Here is an 18,378-nt window from a genome sequence, read left to right on the forward strand (position 1 = left end):
AATAATTCAAATACTGTGTGTCAACCAATGTCCCAGTAAAAGAAAAACAAGACTTTATTTTACAGCCCGGTTTAAGAATCTCATAGTAGTACCATCACAACACACTTATTAAGTTATTGTTTTCATAAGTCATTTCTAAGTTTCTATCTGGGCTGTAACATAAAGAATAGGCTGTAACAGTGGGCTGTAACATAAAGAATAGGCTGTAACAGTGGGCTGTAGTATAAAGAATAGGCTGTAACAGTGGGCTGTAGTATAAAGAATAGGCTGTAACAGTGGGCTGTAGTATAAAGAATAGGCTGTAACAGTGGGCTGTAGTATAAAGAATAGGCTGTAACAGTGGGCTGTAGTATAAAGAATAGGCTGTAACATAAAGAATAGGCTGTAACAGTGGGCTGTAGTATAAAGAATAGGCTGTAACACTGGGCTGTAGTATAAAGAATAGGCTGTAACAGTGGGCTGTAGTATAAAGAATAGGCTGTAACATAAAGAATAGGCTGTAACAGTGGGCTGTAGTATAAAGAATAGGCTGTAACAGTGGGCTGTAGTATAAAGAATAGGCTGTAACATAAAGAATAGGCTGTAACAGTGGGCTGTAGTATAAAGAATAGGCTGTAACATAAAGAATAGGCTGTAACAGTGGGCTGTAGTATAAAGAATAGGCTGTAACAGTGGGCTGTAGTATAAAGAATAGGCTGTAACATAAAGAATAGGCTGTAACAGTGGGCTGTAACATAAAGAATAGGCTGTAACAGTGGGCTGTAACATAAAGAATAGGCTGTAACAGTGGGCTGTAGTATAAAGAATAGGCTGTAACAATGGGCTGTAACATAAAGAATAGGCTGTAACAGTGGGCTGTAACATAAAGAATAGGCTGTAACAGTGGGCTGTAGTATAAAGAATAGGCTGTAACAATGGGCTGTAACATAAAGAATAGGCTGTAACAGTGGGCTGTAGTATAAAGAATAGGCTGTAACAGTGGGCTGTAGTATAAAGAATAGGCTGTAACAGTGGGCTGTAGTATAAAGAATAGGCTGTAACAGTGGGCTGTAGTATAAAGAATAGGCTGTAACAGTGGGCTGTAACAGTGGGCTGTAGTATAAAGAATAGGCTGTAACAGTGGGCTGTAGTATAAAGAATAGGCTGTAACAGTGGGCTGTAGTATAAAGAATAGGCTGTAACAGTGGGCTGTAGTATAAAGAATAGGCTGTAACATAAAGAATAGGCTGTAACAGTGGGCTGTAGTATAAAGAATAGGCTGTAACAGTGGGCTGTAGTATAAAGAATAGGCTGTAACAGTGGGCTGTAGTATAAAGAATAGGCTGTAACAGTGGGCTGTAACATAAAGAATAGGCTGTAACAGGCGGCAGGGTAGCCTAGTGGTTAGAGCGTTGGACTAGTAACCGGAAGGTTGCAAGTTCAAACCCCCGAGCTGACAAGGTACAAATCTGTCGTTCTGCCCCTGAACAGGCAGTTAACCCACTGTTCCTAGGCCGTCATTGAAAATAAGAATTTGTTCTTAACTGATCTTGCCTAGTTAAATAAAGGTAAAATAAAAAATAAAAAATAAAACAGTGGGCTGTAGTATAAAGAATAGGCTGTAACATAAAGAATAGGCTGTAGTATAAAGAATAGGCTGTAACAGTGGGCTGTAGTATAAAGAATAGGCTGTAACAGTGGGCTGTAACATAAAGAATAGGCTGTAACATTGGGCTGTAGTATAAAGAATAGGCTGTAACAGTGGGCTGTAGTATAAAGAATAGGCTGTAGTATAAAGAATAGGCTGTAACAGTGGGCTGTAGTATAAAGAATAGGCTGTAACATAAAGAATAGGCTGTAACAGTGGGCTGTAGTATAAAGAATAGGCTGTAACAGTGGGCTGTAGTATAAAGAATAGGCTGTAACAGTGGGCTGTAGTATAAAGAATAGGCTGTAACAGTGGGCTGTAGTATAAAGAATAGGCTGTAGTATAAAGAATAGGCTGTAACAGTGGGCTGTAGTATAAAGAATAGGCTGTAACATAAAGAATAGGCTGTAACAGTGGGCTGTAGTATAAAGAATAGGCTGTAACAGTGGGCTGTAGTATAAAGAATAGGCTGTAACAGTGGGCTGTAGTATAAAGAATAGGCTGTAACAGTGGGCTGTAGTATAAAGAATAGGCTGTAACAGTGGGCTGTAGTATAAAGAATAGGCTGTAACAGTGGGCTGTAACATAAAGAATAGGCTGTAACAGTGGGCTGTAGTATAAAGAATAGGCTGTAACAGTGGGCTGTAGTATAAAGAATAGGCTGTAACAGTGGGCTGTAGTATAAAGAATAGGCTGTAACAGTGGGCTGTAGTATAAAGAATAGGCTGTAACAGTGGGCTGTAACATAAAGAATAGGCTGTAACAGTGGGCTGTAGTATAAAGAATAGGCTGTAACAGTGGGCTGTAGTATAAAGAATAGGCTGTAACAGTGGGCTGTAGTATAAAGAATAGGCTGTAACAGTGGGCTGTAGTATAAAGAATAGGCTGTAACAGTGGGCTGTAGTATAAAGAATAGGCTGTAACAGTGGGCTGTAGTATAAAGAATAGGCTGTAACAGTGGGCTGTAACATAAAGAATAGGCTGTAACAGTAGGCTGTAGTATAAAGAATAGGCTGTAACAGTGGGCTGTAGTATAAAGAATAGGCTGTAACAGTGGGCTGTAACATAAAGAATAGGCTGTAGTATAAAGAATAGGCTGTAACATAAAGAATAGGCTGTAACAGTGGGCTGTAGTATAAAGAATAGGCTGTAACAGTGGGCTGTAGTATAAAGAATAGGCTGTAACAGTGGGCTGTAACAAAGAATAGGCTGTAACAGTGGGCTGTAGTATAAAGAATAGGCTGTAACAGTGGGCTGTAGTATAAAGAATAGGCTGTAACAGTGGGCTGTAGTATAAAGAATAGGCTGTAACAGTGGGCTGTAGTATAAAGAATAGGCTGTAACAGTGGGCTGTAGTATAAAGAATAGGCTGTAACATAAAGAATAGGCTGTAACAGTGGGCTGTAATATAAAGCCTTAGCGAAAACAAACAGTTGAAAAGAGTTGAAGTGCAAGAAGGCAGAGGATGGTTATGGCCTACCCAACCTCTCTACGGACCTTCTCAGTCTCCAGGCTCCCCACTATCCTCTAACGGGGGTGGACAATTCCAGTCCTCGTGGGCCTGATAGCTGGGGCAAAACTGTGACACCTAACACACCTGACTCCACTAATCAACTAATCATGATCTTCAGTTTAGACTGCAATTTGATTAATCAGCTGTGTTTGCTATGAATGGAGACACCAATCAGGCCCCAGAGGACTGCAGTTGTCCACCCCTGCATCTAGCAGGATGGTGTAGGCCTACCATACCCCTCTACTGACCTTCTGAGTCCAGGCTCTCTGAGCTGATTGATGACTCAGAGTCCAGGTTGTCGTTGTCGGAGTTCTCCTGCTCCAGCTCTGGCAACCTGCACGCCAGCTCCTCCCTGAAAAACACATACACACACCCTTCCAGGAACGGTTTGACAAAACACTGAGCCGAGCTGTATGGTATCTGGTGCCAGCTGTAACATACTAACTAACTATAACAGTCATATAATTTCACAGAGTCCAGCACGTTACAAACACATTAACACCATGAAACATACAGAACTAAACAGCTTCTACAGTACCAACTAAGACAGTGTTTCTCTTTTACACATCTGATTTAGTTCAGTTAGATGTGTTGTTCTAGGTTCGAGACGACACGTTGCCCCTGACAACAGAGAATGAGACGAGTCTCCATCTCGTCACTCACTTCTCCTGCTTGATGGATTTTATCCTTTCGATGAGGTTCCTCTCTGATTCCATGTCTATATCCAACGGGTCAAGGTTGTCCATGTGAGGGGCGTCCAGCTCCGATGAAGGTTTCTCTGAGATCTGTAGATATAGAGTAGAGATGAGTCAATACACCAGAGACAGGAACACAAACCGCTTTAGGGAACCTGGCATTCCCAAAGTGACATTCTCACTGGGAATGATGGAATTTCCCACAGTGATCCATATCCGTATTCACAGATATTCTCAGTATATCAAGTTTATATTCACAGTAGAGCATTAAAGGGTGATCAGAATAGATACACTACATGGCCAAATGTATGTGGACACCCTTTCAAATTAGTGGATTTGGCTATTTCAGCTACACCCTTTGCTGACAGGCGTGTAAAATCGAACACACAGCCATAAAATCTCCTTAGAAAAACATTGGCAATAGAATGGCCTTACTGAAGCGCTTAGTGACATGGCATCAACGTGGCACCGTCATAGGATGCCACCTTTCCAACAAGTCAGTTCTTCAAATTTCTGCCCTGCTAGAGCTGCCCCGGTCAACTGTAAGTGATGTTATTGTGAAGTAGAAATGTCTAGGAGCAACAACGGCTCAGCCGCAAAGTAGTAGGCCGCAACAAGCTCACAGAACGGGATCACTGGGTGCTCACTACAGAGTTCCTTTTGCCTCTGGAAGCAACGTCAGCACAAGAACTGTTCATCGGAAGCTTTCCGAAATAGGCTTCCATGGCCGAGCAGCCGCACACAAGCCTAAGATCATCATGCGTAATGCCAAACATCGGCTGGAGGGGTGTAAAGCTCGCCGCCATTGGACTCTGGAGCAGTGGAAACGCGTTCTCTGGAGTGATGAATCACGCTTCACCATCTGGCAGTGCGACAGACGAATCTGGGTTTGGCGGATGCCAGAAAGACGCTACCTGCCCCAATGTATAATACCAACTGTAAAGTTTGGTGGATGAGGAATAATGGTCTGGGGCTGTTTTTAATGGTTCGGGCTAGGTCCCTTAGTTCCAGTGAAGGGAAATCTTAACGCTACAGCATACAGTGACATAATAGACGATTCTGTGCTTCCAACTTTGTGACAACAGTATGGAGTACGGTGTAAGCTCACTGTCCTTACAGTGTTCTGTCTCTTGAGTTTGAGCTGGTTGACGGCCAAGGCCTCAGCGTATTCCAGCTCGGTGATATCCTTCATCTTCTCAGTGTACCGTCTGAACTGTTCGGAGATCAGGATCTCCACACACCTGGGGGAGAGAGCAAACTTCAGGGGTTAGGGCTTCTGACAACAAAAAATAATAACAGAATGCTTACTAAGGACTGACTGCTTCCTACCTTGAGAGATAATGTATGTACATACATTTAACCCTAAACTGGGAAATAGCATATACTGTATTCCATTGTGTAGTCTCTCTTAACGTTTGCTAAACATATTTATGTGATATCTAATACCTGCTCAAAGACATTGGATGTGCGTATGTAAACTTTTCCCTATGTAGACTCACGTGGTTGTCTTGGAGACGTCCTTCATGACTAGGAAGGGGTCAGTGGTGTCTTGGGATCGCAGGATGCAGGGGGCAAACACTATGGCCAGGGAGTTTGCTGACATCCTGTTGTGTTCTTCCTCCTTTGCCACTCTGGAGGAAGTAAAAACAAACAAAAAAAAGATCTGACACAGCACGTTGACTATCGTCCTAATACACAACATGGTTATAAATGACCTGTGGCAAAAGCCGGGGGCCCAGAGTTTTCCCTGGTCAGGTCACGTGGTTAGGGAAAACTCAGGGACCTAAGTTCAAGCCTAGTGGGAAAGCCTTTGTACGATAGATGGTGATTTACAAACATCAGTCAACATGAATACACATATGTGTGAAAGAGTGAAAAACAGAAAGGGGGGTATATTACCTACCTGACCAGGTGAAAGGGGGTTATATAACCTACCTGACCAGATGAAAGGGGGGTATATAACCTACCTGACCAGGTGAAAGGGGGGTATATAACCTACCTGACCAGATGAAAGGGGGGGTTATATAACCTACCTGACCAGGTGAAAGGGAGGTATATAACCTACCTGACCAGATGAAAGGGGGGGTATATAACCTACCTGACCAGATGAAAGGGGGGTATATAACCTACCTGACCAGATGAAAGGGGGGTATATAACCTACCTGACCAGATGAAAGGGGGGTTTATAACCTACCTGACCAGATGAAAGGGGGGTTATATAACCTACCTGACCTGGTGAAAGGGGGGTATATAACCTACCTGACCAGGTGAAAGGGGGGTTATATAACCTACCTGACCAGATGAAAGGGGGTATATAACCTACCTGGCCAGGTGAAAGGGGGGTTATATAACCTACCTGACCAGATGAAAGGGGGGGTTATATAACCTACCTGACCAGATGAAAGGGGGGGTTATATAACCTACCTGACCAGGTGAAAGGGGGGTTATATAACCTACCTGACCAGATGAAAGGGAGGTTATATAACCTACCTGACCAGATGAAAGGGGGGTATATAACCTACCTGACCAGGTGAAAGGGGGGTTATATAACCTACCTGACCAGGTGAAAGGGGGGTTATATAACCTACCTGACCAGGTGAAAGGGGGGTATATAACCTACCTGACCAGGTGAAAGGGGGGTATATAACCTACCTGACCAGGTGAAAGGGGGGTTATATAACCTACCTGACCAGGTGAAAGGGGGTATATAACCTACCTGACCAGGTGAAAGGGGGGTTATATAACCTACCTGACCAGGTGAAAGGGGGGTTATATAACCTACCTGACCAGGTGAAAGGGGGGTATATAACCTACCTGACCAGGTGAAAGGGGGGTATATAACCTACCTGACCAGGTGAAAGGGGGGTTATATAACCTACCTGACCAGGTGAAAGGGGGTATATAACCTACCTGACCAGGTGAAAGGGGGGTTATATAACCTACCTGACCAGATGAAAGGGGGGGGTTATATAACCTACCTGACCAGATGAAAGGGGGGTTATATAACCTACCTGGCCAGATGAAAGGGGGGGTTTATAACCTACCTGACCAGGTGAAAAGGGGGGTATATAACCTACCTGACCAGATGAAATGGGGGGTTATATAACCTACCTGACTAGGTGAAAGGGGGGTATATAACCTACCTGACCAGATGAAAGGGGGGGGTATATAACCTACCTGACCAGATGAAAGGGGGGTTATATAACCTACCTGACCAGATGAAAGGGGGGGTTTATAACCTACCTGACTAGGTGAAAGGGGGGTATATAACCTACCTGACTAGGTGAAAGGGGGGTATATAACCTACCTGACCAGATGAAAGGGGGGGTATATAACCTACCTGACCAGATGAAAGGGGGGTTTATAACCTACCTGACCAGATGAAAGGGGGTTTAGAACCTACCTGACCAGATGAAAGGGGGTTATATAACCTACCTGACCAGATGAAAGGGGGGTTATATAACCTGCCTGACCTGGTGAAAGGGGGGTATATAACCTACCTGACCAGGTGAAAGGGGGGTTATATAACCTACCTGACCAGATGAAAGGGGGTATATAACCTACCTGGCCAGGTGAAAGGGGGGTTATATAACCTACCTGACCAGGTGAAAGGGGGGTTATATAACCTACCTGACCAGATGAAAGGGGGGGTTATATAACCTACCTGACCAGATGAAAGGGGGGTTATATAACCTACCTGACCAGATGAAAGGGGGGTTATATAACCTACCTGACCAGATGAAAGGGGGGGTTATATAACCTACCTGACCAGATGAAAGGGGGGGGTTATATAACCTACCTGACCAGATGAAAGGGGGGTTATATAACCTACCTGACTAGGTGAAAGGGGGGTATATAACCTACCTGACCAGGTGAAAGGGGGGTTATATAACCTACCTGACCAGATGAAAGGGGGGTTATATAACCTACCTGACCAGATGAAAGGGGGGTTATATAACCTACCTGACCAGATGAAAGGGGGGTTATATAACCCATCTGACCAGGTGAAAGGGGGGTATAACCTAGCTGACCAGGTGAAAGGGGGGTATAACCTAGCTGACCAGGTGAAAGGGGGGTATAACCTACCTGACCAGGTGAAAGGGGGGTAAAACCTACCTGACCAGGTGAAAGACCAATCTCTCCAGTGTTTTGAAGTTAGCGGAGGGAAGCTCGTCCAGTTTCTGGTAGACCGCACGAAGCCGCTCAGATTGCTCTGGCAACTCTGCACATGAAATGTCACAATGTCAAATATACAGTAGTTATTTCAAGTACTTGAGGTTTGCTTGATTTAGCTTGACTGCCTGGTGTGCAGGGTGGGCGGGGGTCTGCAGAGTTTGCACTTTTGGGACTATACCATTGGGTCAATTGTAGCTAAGTGGGCAGGCTAAATGAAGCACGCAAGTATTTGAAATGGATTTCACTGTCAACTCTGTACATGCAAAACATAGGTTTTTAAACCTTTTTGCTACGCTGTGACATTCTGAACAGGACCCATGAGACAGACTCACCAACGGCGTGCAGGAAGTCCTTGTAGAGGCGGTAAGTCAGGAGGGGGTCAGGCAGCTCTCTGAACCAGCGTTTCACCAGGCCAGTCACCGTGTGGATGGAGTAGTTCTCCAGAGTCGCCGTCTCAGGGTCTGACAAAAAAAAAGAAAAGAGATTGCACTTAATTTTACGGTAGTTCCTACCGGTACTTGCAATGCGCCGGATGATGTCATGCCATAGTTCTATGTTGTTCATAGCAGCTGGTAGGTCCTCTGTTCTGACACCAGTGTCTAGGCAGATGGTTCCCACATAATACATTCAATAGGAAAATAATGTTTTCTGGAAAAATGAACTTACTTATCTCCAGTAGTTGGTGTAATTCCCTGGCATGCGAGGCAGAACCAGATTTACGGTAGAGGCCCTCTGTGTACAGGCCATTCATCTCAACATGCTCCAGCATCATCAGAAGTACCATGGGGATCGGGTAGGTCTTACTGGTCAGTACACACACAGGCACCCCAAAGTGCAGACAGCCAGGTTCTCCATCGTCCTAACACACAGGATTAATCAATAGTCTTGACAAACTTTACACTAACTTTTACACTAACTTTTACACTAACTTTTACACTAAGTTAACTTTACTACTAAAATGGAGTTAAAAATGGAGCCGGAAAAGAATGCAGACATTTACATGTCCCCAACAGATTGTGTTTTGTTTGTTTATTTGCATTGTTTGTAACTTTTTTTACATTTTTTTATTTTTTACAACTTATTTTATACATAATGTTGCCGCTAGTCTCTCATGACCGAAAGTAGCTTCTGGACATCAGGACTGCGAATACTCAACACGGACTGGCAGAATCCTTTTTTTCCTTTTAACGAGTCTGACGAGCCCGACGCAAACAATATACTGCTTTCTCGGGAACAGGCCCAGATCCCCGTGATTTGCGTGAAGAGGAGGTGGAGTAAAAGGGGCCAGAGGGCGGGCTGCCTTCTGAGAATTCGTATGGCGATCGAATAAACCCTCACTTCCTTCCACTTTGCTAGCAAACGTACAATCTTTGGAGAATAAAATAGATGACCTACACGCAAGATTAAACTACCAACGGGACATTCAAAACTGTAATATCTCATGCTTCACAGAGTCGTGGCTGAACGACGACACTATCAACATACAGCTGGCTGCTTATACGCTGTACCGGTAGGATAGAACAGCAGCGTCTGATAAGACAAGGGGCGACGGACAATGTATTTTTGTAAATAACAGCTGGTGCACGATATCTAAGGAATTCTCAAGCTATTGCTCGATTGAGGTAGAGTATCTCATGATAAGCTGTAGACCACACTATCTACCTAGAGAGTTATTTGTATTTTTCATAGCTGTTTACATACCACCACAGTCAGAGGCTGACACTAAGACAGCATTGAATGAGCTGTATTCCGCCATAAGCAAACAAGAAAACGCTCACCCAGAGGCGGCGCTCCTAGTAGCCAGAGACTTTAATGCAGGGAAACCAAATTTCTAAATCAGCATGTTAAATGTGCCATTGGAAGGAAAACAACTCTGGACCACCTTCACTCCACACACAGAGACGCTTAAAGCTCTCCCTCGCCCTCCATTTGGCAAATCTGACCATAATTCTATCCTCCTGATTCCTGCTTACAACAAAAATTAAAGCAGGAAGCACCCTGGATCAATAAAAAAAGTGTTCAGATGAAGCTAAGCTACAGGACTGTTTTGCTAGCACAGACTGGAATATGTTCAGGGATTTCGCCGATGGTATTGAGGAGCACACCACACCAGTCATTAGCTTCATCAATAAGTGCATTGATGACGTCGTCCCCACAGTGACCGTACGTACATATCCCAACCAGAAGCCATGGATTGCAGGCAACATTCGCACTGAGCTAAAGGGTAGAGCTGCCGCTTTCAAGGAGCGCGACTCTAATCCGGGAAGCTTATAAGAAATCCTGCTATGCCCTTCGACGAAGCATCAAACAGGCAAAGCGTCAATACAGGACTGAGATCGAATCCTACTACACCGGCTCTGATGCTCGTCAGATGTGGCAGGGCTTGCAAACCATTACAGACTACAATGGGAAGCACAGCCGAGAGCTGCCCAGTGACACGAGCCTACCAGATGAGCTAAATCATTTCTATGCTATGCGCTTCGAGGCAAATAAGACTGAAACATGCTTGAGAGCACCAGCTGTTCCGGGAAGACTGTGATCACGCTCTCTGCAGCCGAAGTGAGTAAGACCTTTAAACTGGTCAACATTCACAAGGCCGCAGGGCCAGACGGATTACCAGGACGTGTACTGTGAGCATGCACTGACCAACTGGCAAGTGTCTTCACTGACATTATCAACTTCTCCCTGTCCAAGTCTGTAATATCAACATGTTTTAAGCAGACCACCATAATGCCTGTGCCCAAGAACACTAAGGTAAGCGGCCTAAATTACTACTGACGCACTCACATCTGTAGCAATGAAGTGCTTTGAAAGGCTGGTCATAGCTCACATCAACACCATTATCCCAGAAATTCTCGACCCACTCCAATTTGCATACCACCCCAACAGATCCACAGATGATGCAATCTCTATTGCACTCCACACTGCACTTTCTCACCAGGACAAAAGGAACACCTATGTGAGAATGCTATTCATTGACTACAGCTCAGCATTCAACACCATAGTGCTCTCAAAGCTCATCAATAATAAGGACCCTGGGACTAAACACCTCCCTCTGCAACTGGATCCTGGACTTCCTGACAGACCGCCCCCGGGTGGTAAGAGTGGGTAACAACACATCCGCTATGCTGATCCTAAACACAGGGACCCCTTAGGGGTGCGTGCTCAGTCCCCTCCTGTACTCCTTGTTCATTCATGACTGCACGGCCAGGCATGACTCCAACACCATCATTAAGTTTGCCGATGACACAACAGCGTTAGGCCTGATCACCGACAACGATCAGACAGCATATAGGGAGGAGGTCAGAGACCTGGCTGTGTGGTGCCAGGACAACAACCTCTCCCTCAAAGTGATCAAGACAAAGGATATGATTGTGGACTACAGGAAAAAGAGGACCAAGTACGCCCCCCATTCTCATCGACGGGGCTGCAGTTTGAGAGCTTCAAGTTCCTTGGTGTCCACATCACCAACAAACTAATATGGTCCAAGCACACCAAGACAGTCGAGAAGAGGGCACGACAAAACCTATTCCCCCTCAGGAGACTGAAAAGACTTAGCATGGGTCCTCAGATCCTCAAAAGGTTCTACAGCTGCACCATCGAGAGCATCCTGCCTGGTTGCATCACTGCCTGGTATGACAACTGCTCCGACCGCAATGCACTACAGTGGGTAGTGCGAACGGCCCAGTACATCACTGGGTCCAAGCTTCCTGTAATCCAGGACCTCTATACCAGGCGGTGTCAGAGGAAGGCCCTAGCAATTGTCAAAGACTCCAGCCACCCTAGTCATAAACAGTTTTCTCTGCTACCACACGGCAAGCGGTACCGGAGCGTCAAGTCTAGGTCCAAGAGGCTTCTAAACAGCTTCTACCCCCAAGCCATAAGACTCCGGAACACCTAATAAAATGGCTACCCAGACTATTTGCATTGCCCGCCCCCCGTCTCACATGTACATATTACCTCAACTAACCGGTGCCCCTGCACATTGACCCCGTCCGTACCTGTGCCCCCCCCTGTATATAGTCTCGCTATTGTTATTTTACTGCTGCTCTTTAATTACTTGTTACTGGTATTTCTTATTTTATCCATATTTTTTTAAACTGCATTGTTGGTTAGGGACTCGTAAGTAAGCATTTCACTGTAAGGTCTACTACACCTGTTGTATTCAGCATTTCACTGTAAGGTCTACCTACACCTGTTGTATTCAGCATTTCACTGTAAGGTCTACCTACACCTGTTGTATTCAGCATTTCACTGTAAGGTCTACTACACCTGTTGTATTCAGCATTTCACTGTAAGGTCTACTACACCTGTTGTATTCAGCATTTCACTGTAAGGTCTACCTACACCTGTTGTATTCAGCATTTCACTGTAAGGTCTACCTACACCTGTTGTATTCAGCATTTCACTGTAAGGTCTACCTACACCTGTTGTATTCAGCATTTCACTGTAAGGTCTACCTACACCTGTTGTATTCAGCATTTCACTGTAAGGTCTACCTACACCTGTTGTATTCAGCATTTCACTGTAAGGTCTACCTACACCTGTTGTATTCAGCATTTCACTGTAAGGTCTACCTACACCTGTTGTATTCAGCATTTCACTGTAAGGTCTACCTACACCTGTTGTATTCAGCATTTCACTGTAAGGTCTACCTACACCTGTTGTATTCAGCATTTCACTGTAAGGTCTACCTACACCTGTTTTTATTCAGCATTTCACTGTAAGGTCTACCTACACCTGTTGTATTCGGCGCATGTGACTGACAAATACAATTTTATTAGACTTAACTTGGTGAACTTGACAAACATTACTTGACAAACTGCTCACCAGCCTGGCACATCGAGTTGAGCAGTCAGTGATGATTTTGGAAAGGCATTTCTTGTGACATATCAATTTGCAAGCTAAACAAAAGAAGAGAGGAGAAAATAACACAATGATAAGATCTCGTCTAAATTCTGTTCAAATGTTTTCTTCTATATTCTAATTCTCTGTTCAAATGTTCTCTTCTATATTCTAATTACATGTTCTAATGTTCTCTTCTATATTCTAATTCTCAGTTCTAATGTTGTCTTCTATATTCTAATTCTATGTTCTAATGTTCTCTTCTATATTCTAATTATATGTTCTCTTCTATATTCTAATCATATGTTCAAATGTTCTCTTCTATATTCTAATCATATGTTCTAATGTTGTCTTCTATATTCTAATTCTATGTTCTAATGTTCTCTTCTATATTCTAATTATATGTTCAAATGTTCTCTTCTATATTCTAATTCTATGTTCTAATGTTCTCTTATATATTCTAATTATATGTTCTCTTCTATATTCTAATCATATGTTCAAATGTTCTCTTCTATATTGTAATTATATGTTCAAATGTTCTCTTCTATATTCTAATTCTCTGTTCAAATGTTCTCTTCTATATTCTAATTCTCAGTTCTAATGTTCTCTTCTATATTCTAATTCTCTGTTCAAATGTTCTCTTCTATATTCTAATTATATGTTCTCTTCTATATTCTAATTATATGTTCAAATGTTCTCTTCTATATTCTAATTCTCCGTTCAAATGTTCTCTTCTATATTCTAATTCTCTGTTCAAATGTTCTCTTCTATATTCTAATTCTCTGTTCAAATGTTCTCTTCTATATTCTAATTATATGTTCTCTTCTATATTCTAATTATATGTTCAAATGTTCTCTTCTATATTCTAATTCTCCGTTCAAATGTTCTCTTCTATATTCTAATTCTCTGTTCAAATGTTCTCTTCTATATTCTAATTCTCTGTTCAAATGTTCTCTTCTATATTCTAATTATATGTTCTCTTCTATATTCTAATTCTCTGTTCAAATGTTCTCTTCTATATTCTAATTCTCCGTTCAAATGTTCTCTTCTATATTCTAATTCTCTGTTCAAATGTTCTCTTCTATATTCTAATTCTCTGTTCTAATGTTCTGTTCTGCATTCTAATTCTCTTAAATGATCTCTTCTGAAATCTAATTATATGTTCTAATGTTCTCTTCTATATTCTAATTCTCTTTTAAATGTTCTCTTCTGAAATCTAATTATATGTTCTAATGTTCTCTTCTATATTCTAATTCTCTTTTCAAATGTTCTCTTCTATATTCAAATTCTCTGTTTAATGGTGAACACCAGATAGCTAGCTACTCACCGCTGCACATGTAGGCCTTCTCCATAACCCAGATGTAGAAACCACACAGGTCACAGGACTGCCTGATGTTGACCTGGTACGTACTAAACATGTGACCTAAAGGGCTGTCGAGCTGGAAACACACAACACACATCATTCAAGCCGAACCATTGACCTGGGTTGCATTGACCTGGGTTGTGACAGTGATATTCTGAGATTCAACTTAGTGTTGGTCGCAACGAGCCAATTCAACTTAGTGATGAGATAATGAGACAATTCAACTTAGTGATGAGATAATGAGACAATTCAACTTAGTGATGAGATAATGAGACAATTCAACTTAATGATGAGATAATGAGACAATTCAACTTAGTGATGAGATAATGAGACAATTCAACTTAGTGATGAGATAATGAGACAATTCAACTTAGTGATGAGATAATGAGACAATTCAACTTAGTGATGAGATAATGAGACAATTCAACTTAGTGATGAGATAATGAGACAATTCAACTTAGTGATGAGATAACTAACACAATTCAACTTAGTGATGAGATAACTAACACAATTCAACTTAGTGATGAGATAACTTACACATTTTTTCTTTTTCGTCTTTGGCTTGTTCACGGTCTGCAGCAAATAGAAAAGACGATCAGGCGTGGAATACATCTCCGAACCTCTTAAAATTACACCTTCAACTGATGTTTTACACTTCTCAAAACTATGTGTACTGCTGCTCTGGAGCATTCAAAAAGAGTCAAAGATAAAGTCAAAGATACTGTAGGTCAAACCCAAAGATACTGTGTCCGTAACATGTCTGTGTACCCGCATGTGTGTATACAGTATCCGCGTGTGAGTGCCTGTGTCTAACTCAGAACTACCTTGACCGGTAGCCCAAACCCCTCTCGTTTGATCTCTCCCCGTATGAAGCCGTCCAGGATGGACTGGAACAGGTTGACCACCAGGCTGACCTCGGTCAGCTGCTTGGCTCCAGCATGACTGGACACACAGTTGCAGTAGCCCGTCATCAGGACCTTATAGCTGATGTGGGGCTTCTGTTGACCAGGGGAGGGTAGAGGAAAGGGTTAATGAAAGGGTGTGGGGGTGTTAGGATATACAGCACATCCCAAATGTTCACAACAGTGCTGTGCTAAAAAAATTAACGCTCAGAATAAAAAGAATTAGTGCTTTATAAATCTCTTACCGTGCGTGTACTCTTGGCCCTAGTCAAGCTCTATATATACTGTTGATTTGGCTTCATCTCTCTTTCAAGACAGTCTTCTAAGCTTGAATAGTATACATGCATACTTAATTATGAACAAACCTAAAGCTCCATATCTCTTTTAGTGCCAAGGTCAGGAAGTAAACTCACCAAGACGGAGTACATGCCCTTTATGGTCTCTCTGAACTGCATGGTGGCTGTAAGGAAGATCATCTCTGTGGCTGACAGCTCCTTTACCCTGGTCCTCAGCTCGTTTACCTGGGAGGTATAGGAAGGTACATTATTTCAAAGTAGTAGTCTACTATTCAAAATAGCCTGGATTCAACTTTAAAATCCTCTGCAATAAGACGTGTAACTGGTAACAATCGGCAAAGATGCACTGCACCAGTATGAGAGACAGACCGAGCGAATGAGTGACTGAGTGAGAGAGAGAAAGAGACAGACAGAGCGAGACAGAGCAAGAAAGACAGACAGAGCGAGAAAGACAGAGAGAGACACAGAGAGAGAGAGAGAGAATGAGTGACTGAGTGAGAGAGAGAAAGAGTGAGAGAAAGAGAGACAGAGTGAGAGTGAGAGACAGACAGAGCGAGACAGAGCAAGAAAGACAGACAGAGCGAGAAAGACAGAGAGAGAGAGAGAGAGAGAGAGAGAGAGAGACAGAGACAGAGAGAGAGAGAGAGAGAGAGAGAGAGAGAGAGAGAGAGAGAGAGAGAGAGAGAGAGAGAGAGAGAGAGAGAGAGAGAGAGAGAGAGAGAGAGAGAGAGAGAGAGAGAGAGAGAGAGAGAGAGAGAGAGAGAGAGAGAGAGAGAGAGAGAGAGAGAGAGAGAGAGAGAGAGAGAGAGAGAGAGAGAGAGAGAGAGAGAGAGAGAGAGAGAGAGAGAGAATGAGTGACTGAGCAAGTTAGGCAGTCAAAACCTGCTCATGAAAGACCCTCTGAAGACTAAGGCTTTGGTAGCCTGGACCCAGATCAGTTTGGTAGCCTGGACCCAGATCAGTTTGGTAGCCTGGGCCCAGATAAGTTTGGTAGCCTGGGCCCAGATCAGTTTGGTAGCCTGGACCCAGATCAGTTTGGTAGCCTGGACCCAGATCAGTTTGTGGTGCTTGAAACTGACTTAGCAAGTCAACACAAATAGATCTAACACCAGGCTAGAGATCCTAATAAACCGGAAACAATCCTGAAGCTGAGGTGATTACAGGTGAGTGCCAGACAGGTATCCCACCTGGTTCCCCAGGAACTCATCCAGGTGTCGGAGCTCATTGGTGTCGGTGATCTCCCGTTCCAGAGAAGCATTCCACTGCTCGGAGACCCGCGTGGCTCGGCTGATCCTGATGGTAGTGTTACCACGCCCTTCACTGTTGTTACCACGGCGCCCAGTGTACAGGGAGGAGGTAGAGGTGGCTATAGGTAAGGTAAGGATACGTGTGTGTTTAGACAGATAGAGAGAGAGAGGACGTGTGGTTGAGATTATACCATTGATCACTAGATGGTAGTAGAGGAGAGACAGAATGTGAAAGGCACTAAAATTGTTTTCATCATAGCACAGTCTAGGTGGACAACACAGCGAGCAGTTTCCTGTAGGGGGTGGGATTATAGTACCTCCTTTCCCAGATGGTGCATTCTCATTGGTCACCATCCCGTACGCATTTGTCTGTGAGTTTCGAGTCGGACGTTTCCTCCGAAACTTACTGAAGATGCCAAGCCTGTGGAACACAGAGGGTTAACATGTAACCATGACAAAGAAAACGCAGCAGAATTTTCCACACTCGGTCCAGGAAAAAGATGATCTATTATATTGACAAGAAGTTACTGCTCTAACAACGGAAATATACATCCTCAATAATGGAAGGCAAGCGGGAGGAGGCGAGATCAGGTGGGACCATTCTAGCCAATGAGAGGCTACAGTAGATACACGTGTGAAAAAGAGGCATAACTAAGTCATTTTTTCTCTCAAAGTTGCCAGAATGCCAGTTGCATCCACTTATATGTAACAGCCTAAACGTTACAAAAACGTATATTTGATTAAAAATAAGCCTCACGTAATTTGACACTCTCTCGTAGAACTCCATACAAAAATAATGACATACCGTATCATATCCAGTCAAAATATGGACAATAACTCCTGTGTTCTAGTTGGCTGAATGGCCTTTACCTATCAGGAGTGGTCGGCTGGGATCGGCTGGAGTCTCTGCGGGTTATGCTCTCATCTGGGAGGCTGAAACTAGCCCCGTCCGTGGAAATATCAGAACATTTCGGAAACTGAGAGATAAAACAAAATTACTGAACATCTGAGATTGTATGACATGAGACAACACAACCATGCTGGGGGCCAATCAGGTGGGTCGTTATTAACAGGTAACAAGTGGGGAGTGTTGGTGCTTAGAAAGGAAACTATTAAAAGGGACAGTGCAACATTTTGTCAAGGATCAGTTGAAACTGGGTTTTAGTGCAAAAATGTTGCACTATCACTTTAAGAACAGAGAAGTTTGTTTTCAGATCATCCCCTTTCCCCAGCGTCTGTAGGGGTAGTAGTAGCACATAAATCCCAGGCCCGGCAACAACCACCAGATCCTTAGCACAATAGTCTCTCCTCCCCCTTCCTTCTCCCTACAGAAAGCTCTGTCTCTCCTTCTCCCTACAGAGAGCTCTGTCTCTCCTTCTCCCTACAGAGAGCTCTCAGTCTCTCCTTCTCCCTACAGAGAGCTCTGTCTCTCCTCCCCCTTCCTTCTCCCTACAGAGAGCTCTGTCTCTCCTCCCCCTACAGAGAGCTCTGTCTCTCCTCAACATTGTGACAAGCTGAAGAGTGGGATCTATCCATCCTACTGACCAGCTGAAGAGTGGGTTCTATCCATCCCACTGACCAGCTGAAGAGTGGGTTCTATCCATCCCACTGACCAGCTGAAGAGTGGGTTCTATCCATCCTACTGACCAGCTGAAGAGTGGGTTCTATCCATCCTACTGACCAGGTGAAGAGTGGGTTCTATCCATCCCACTGA

General features: G+C 43.5%; 1 protein-coding gene across 2 annotated transcripts in view; it reads right to left on the reverse strand.

Annotated features, from left to right (window-relative positions):
* Positions 1-18,378, reverse strand: part of LOC109874786 (unconventional myosin-IXb) — an 80,187-nt gene that overhangs the window by 1,470 nt on the left and 60,339 nt on the right. For both annotated transcript variants that reach the window (XM_031810083.1, XM_031810084.1), the window contains exons 26-40: positions 17,535-17,641; positions 16,982-17,085; positions 16,605-16,783; positions 15,535-15,642; positions 15,044-15,217; positions 14,757-14,792; positions 14,184-14,295; positions 12,842-12,915; positions 8,678-8,870; positions 8,344-8,472; positions 7,952-8,057; positions 5,335-5,466; positions 4,953-5,076; positions 3,804-3,925; positions 3,389-3,492 (exon numbers count right to left, since the gene is read on the reverse strand). In XM_031810083.1, the coding sequence (XP_031665943.1) occupies positions 3,389-3,492; positions 3,804-3,925; positions 4,953-5,076; positions 5,335-5,466; positions 7,952-8,057; positions 8,344-8,472; positions 8,678-8,870; positions 12,842-12,915; positions 14,184-14,295; positions 14,757-14,792; positions 15,044-15,217; positions 15,535-15,642; positions 16,605-16,783; positions 16,982-17,085; positions 17,535-17,641 (1,804 nt within the window). The remainder of the gene's footprint in view (positions 1-3,388; positions 3,493-3,803; positions 3,926-4,952; positions 5,077-5,334; positions 5,467-7,951; positions 8,058-8,343; positions 8,473-8,677; positions 8,871-12,841; positions 12,916-14,183; positions 14,296-14,756; positions 14,793-15,043; positions 15,218-15,534; positions 15,643-16,604; positions 16,784-16,981; positions 17,086-17,534; positions 17,642-18,378) is intronic.

Source organism: Oncorhynchus kisutch, linkage group LG30 (genome assembly GCF_002021735.2).
Source record: "Oncorhynchus kisutch isolate 150728-3 linkage group LG30, Okis_V2, whole genome shotgun sequence".
Classification (NCBI taxonomy): Eukaryota; Metazoa; Chordata; class Actinopteri; order Salmoniformes; family Salmonidae; genus Oncorhynchus; species Oncorhynchus kisutch.